At 35.5% G+C, this 4626-nt stretch overlaps 1 protein-coding gene across 2 annotated transcripts; it reads right to left on the bottom strand.

The window, feature by feature from the left end:
* Nucleotides 1-611: 611 nt before the first annotated feature.
* On the bottom strand, nt 612-4344 carry LOC125191323 (SNF1-related protein kinase regulatory subunit beta-3-like). Of its 2 annotated transcripts, none has more exons than XM_048088855.1 (3): nt 4218-4344; nt 1267-1313; nt 612-1189 (listed from the first exon to the last, which is right to left on the bottom strand). In XM_048088855.1, exons 2-3 carry the CDS (start codon nt 1291-1293, stop codon nt 878-880), a joined length of 339 nt encoding a protein of 112 aa, XP_047944812.1. In that variant the 5' UTR covers nt 1294-1313; nt 4218-4344; the 3' UTR covers nt 612-877. The 2 variants fall into 2 exon arrangements, with proteins under 2 accessions (XP_047944812.1, XP_047944811.1); XM_048088854.1 differs by lacking the exon at nt 4218-4344 and adding an exon at nt 1396-1487.
* Nucleotides 4345-4626: the final 282 nt, after the last annotated feature.

Below are 4626 nucleotides of genomic sequence, written 5' to 3' on the forward strand. Positions count from 1 at the left end.
AAAGCCCAAACAAAAGGCAAACTGATAGTAGTATTTAATATTTTAATTAAACCCTCTACAAAATTAGGCCTCCACTTCTCTCTCTCCCAAATCCGCAGAAATCACTTCACCCGCCACAACCAGTCAACCACCGCCCTGCCTCGCCGGCGCTCCTTCCACCGCCCTGCTTCGCCGCTCCCTGCTTCACCACAGCCGGCCCGGCTGTTTAATACCACTTTCTTCACATCCTCTCGATTCAATTTTCTTATTGTAAAATGTTAGCTGTTGTAAATGCAATAGCAGTTTTTATAATTGTTAAACTTCTTTAGTAAGCTATTGTCTTTTTATTGGATTGGGCAGTCATTTCGTCCAATAATGATGTAATGATTCTTAGCATAAATTTTTGGGAAGATAAACAGAGTCCTCTATATACTATCCTTGATGCTTTTCCATTACTTTTCAGCAACGTGCCTCGGATATAGAAAACTTTTTTGTAAGAGCATTAAGTGAAAAATTCTCTCTCGACTCCCTAGTTTAAATTTATTAATTCGATTTGATCCTTTTGGTATGAAGTATGAACATAAGTTAATGAATCGTCTGATTACAGAAAGAGGCTATGGAACACCAAATCATAACTGCATCCGATCTATTTCAAACTATTTAAATACTGTAATTATTTATGTACTTCACATGTAATTTCTAAATAACACAGAAATTTTCACCACAGCAACCTGATGAAACATAAATTTCAATGCTAAATCAATCAAGTTTTGCTAAGTCCTACTACCACTACTCAAACAAGGATACAAATAAAAGAAAGGCCAAATTAAGAAGATGATGAGGTCCGTGATCAAGAAAATCACCTCTTGCTGCTGCTGCTGCTGCTGCTGCTTTATCTTCATCTTCTTGGAACAGGTTTGTACAGCACAACCGTGACAAATTTTGAACGAAAACGATGAGTGACCCCAAGTGCAACTACTGTGCGAGGAGGTTCTCGATTCTCTATGTAAAGATGATTTAGTGTAACATTCTGTGGTGATGGGAGGGGTGCACAAGGATCACTCGTCGTAGGTTGATTCAACAAAGTATGCTGCAGATGGGGAGGTAGGGATGGTGGTTCTCGCCCCTCGTCTTCGTTTCCAGGGTAGACGTTGTTGTAACTTGCTTCGGGAGAGTTGGGGATATCAAATCCAGCTACACTCACTCGATCCTATAAGGCAGTGTCATTTTACGAGTGAGTTGGTCGCACGCACACACAACTAATTGGAACGGGTTTTCTAGACTTACTTGGTCTTCACCATATTGGTGGTTCATTGTTTCTGGGACAAAGGAGCCTGAAAAAATATTGCAAAATTCCATCTGTTAGCAGTTCCGGAATTATTAAGCTGCAATTAGAATAGAGAGTTCTGCAATTACCAATTGTCGGAATAATGCTATAGACACTAAATTTTACTATAAAGCATCGAATTTGGCAAATTGAGCACCACTTCCACACCGCGTAATCAGATCTGATGAGAGAGTTTTAGAGAGTTTAACATGACGCCCCAAAGATTGCTGGTGAATGCAACAAACTTTGATTAATGAGTCATAAATTAACTAATACTAGTACTTAAAATTACATCAATCATGTATAAAGAAGACCCCAGTGCATATATATTTTGGTAATAAACCAAAAGAAGATCTTGGTATAGGAGCCAGGATATGCCAACATATACACAGCCGAGAATCCAACAAAAACTGACATGCTGTGTTAGCTATATCGTGAGTTATAATGAATATAATCCACCATACATTTTTGGTGCAGAGAGAAAAAATGCAAGTTGTAGAAGACAAGACAGAAAGAACACATCATGAGAAAGTATATGTTGGGGTCCACATCTCGTCCAGCTAAATCGTTCAGGTAAATCACTATCACCTTTAACTGATAACTTAGATGCAATTCAAAAATGCAGGATTGGAGAATCATGGAAGTCAGGTTTATTTTCTTCTTTATGCGGATAAATTCACATAGTATGCAACTAATTCAGATGATATTCGAATTCAACTAATTTTTTGGCACAGATTATAGATTTTCATAGGTATTATAGTTATTCTTTTCACCTATAATAATCTCACAAAGAGTTTATCTGCTCCTTAAAGTTAAATGCAATGCACCATCATATCATATATTCCAAATTAAGATTCTATTCAGAGGTTACCAAAAAGGATAAAGTGTACAATGACTATATGATAAAAGTGTCAAGGCATAGTGATATCCCATTCCTAAATTTGACAGAAAAAAATACATATGAAAATCTGTTGATACAAGACAGTATAATACCCTTTCAAGTTTAAGATATTATATAACTACGTCATGTACAAATAATTCAAACATCGAAATGGGGTCCCCGTGTTGTTACCAAAAACAGTTGACAAAAAGAATCTCCATAGACCATTCATTACATTCTGAGTGTTCAGGAGTAAAGCTTGACTAGAGATTTGATAAAAGATAATTCTCACTTATTATAATCATATTTAAGTAAATAAAACACTCTTTTGGAAAATAAATAAGTGCTACTAAATTCTGTATTCAGCAACGAGTAATTCTTCTTGACCTCTTGCAGTTAGTTATCACCCTTCCGTACTTAGATGAAAAATGGAAGGTTAAGCTCTTCCAAAATAGAGCGGATAAAAAATCGTAATCTTTTCTAAACTTAAAAGGAGAGGTGACTATTTTGCTTACTTCTTTCCAACCTGAGAACACTAGTCACTACGGCTAATAAAGAGGATAAAATATCGCAAATGGACTTATGACCTCAAAACTTCACACGGAGTTTCAGTATCTGGGAGCTGCAAAAGTAGAGATCTAACAAATTTGTTTCCAGCAAACTAACTACAGCCCTTAGCCCTATGTATAGGAGGGACCGGTGAGGAGCTCGCAACAGCAAATTACAAATATCTCGGTGAGCTCATACTCATGACTCATGAGTCATGACTCATGAGTGAGCAGAAGAAAACAAGTATGAAGCTTTATCTCCACTTCTGCACATTTCTAATGCAGCTAGAAAGCATGGAAAAACATTTAAATCAATTTAGATTACTTAGTTTCCCTGTAGACACATGACAATGCATATACACTGTATTCACTTAACATGGTTAACTTCTTAAGATCTAGTTTGTGGCATAATACTGTTATGAACCAGTATTCATACTCATTACAGCAACCGTATAGGCGTATATTGCAATAAGATTCTATGGCAATGCACATACACTATTCAAATATGAATAAAATCACTATGGTTCATATGTTCAGATCTAGTTACTGATATAAGTATACTGCTTTTATGAACCAGCATACATATTATTTTGAGAATTGATATATTTCAACTAGAATCGATATCTGAGGCATAATTTTTCAACAGGATTTGCCTTCCATACATAAAACTGAAGACCAAGTATAAAATCCTATCTTTTGATTGTCTCCAAGACTGATGGAACAGGGCATAGCTAAGTAGCAAATGTTAACCGAAAACTAACTTTGTACCTTCATGATCATCAAGCATCTAGCATAATTCCTAAAATCATACTACTAACGGTGAAAGCATTGACAGGGCAAGTTCCATTCTCTAACAAAATTAATCCAGTGACATCATTAAACTAAAAGACTCATGAAAATTAAAAAAAAAAAGGACAAATCTAAAGGCAATATTGGCACATGGAGTATAACTTTTTCCCAATACAGACCGATAGGGTAATGAAATTACAATTATCTTCCACTTGCTGCAGTAACAACTCGAACAAATGACTTCAGATAAGCAAGACAAGTTAAAAATATTTCATCCTAGAAATTCAAGCCGGAAATTTTCAAATTAAATTTCAAAAACCCAAAAGTTCGTCTGAATAGAAAAATTATTACTACTATCATGCAATATTTAAAAAATTGGCCATCACATAATTCGACAAATTAGACACACACGGTAAAGAGGATATCCAATAAATCACGAAATTGATGATACGAGCAAGATAAAACTTTGAAAAGGAAGACAAAAATTCCAGAATTCAATTTAATCCCCGACGAAATTCCAGCAAGGACTTCAAAATCGAGTTTTTGTACCTAAATAATGGTACAGGTGAAAGAGTGGCAGAGAAAAATATAAAACCCAATAATTCATGAGAAATTACGAAAAGAGGGAAGATACACACAGCTTTTCAATTTATTTGTGAATTGAATAAGAAAGAAGGTGAAAATGTTAGTCTACCTTGTAGAATCCGCCGATAGATTCTCAAAAGAATCGTATCACTCTGCGTGTCTGTCTCTATGCGTACGTGTATGCGTGCGTGAGAGAGACAATGAATGGGAGAGGGAGAGAAGATTTACAATATTCTCATGACTCATGACAAACAATTTTGATGATAAATAAATACTCTATATAACTGAAAAATGAGTTGGTCAGATTCTAGTAAAGTGAATGGGCTCAATAGAATTGAATGGAAAGGTGAATGGTTTGGGCCATAGTGCTAGATCAGGCCCAATTTCATAGCTATGCCCAAAACAGAACATAAATGACTAACTAAATAAGTTAAATAACTAATTTTAGTTAAATATACTCCCTCCGTTTTTTAACAATAAGGAGGTTTGCAACGGTACGGATTTTAATGCATAATATG

Source organism: Salvia hispanica, chromosome 5 (assembly GCF_023119035.1).
Source record: "Salvia hispanica cultivar TCC Black 2014 chromosome 5, UniMelb_Shisp_WGS_1.0, whole genome shotgun sequence".
Classification (NCBI taxonomy): domain Eukaryota; kingdom Viridiplantae; phylum Streptophyta; class Magnoliopsida; order Lamiales; family Lamiaceae; genus Salvia; species Salvia hispanica.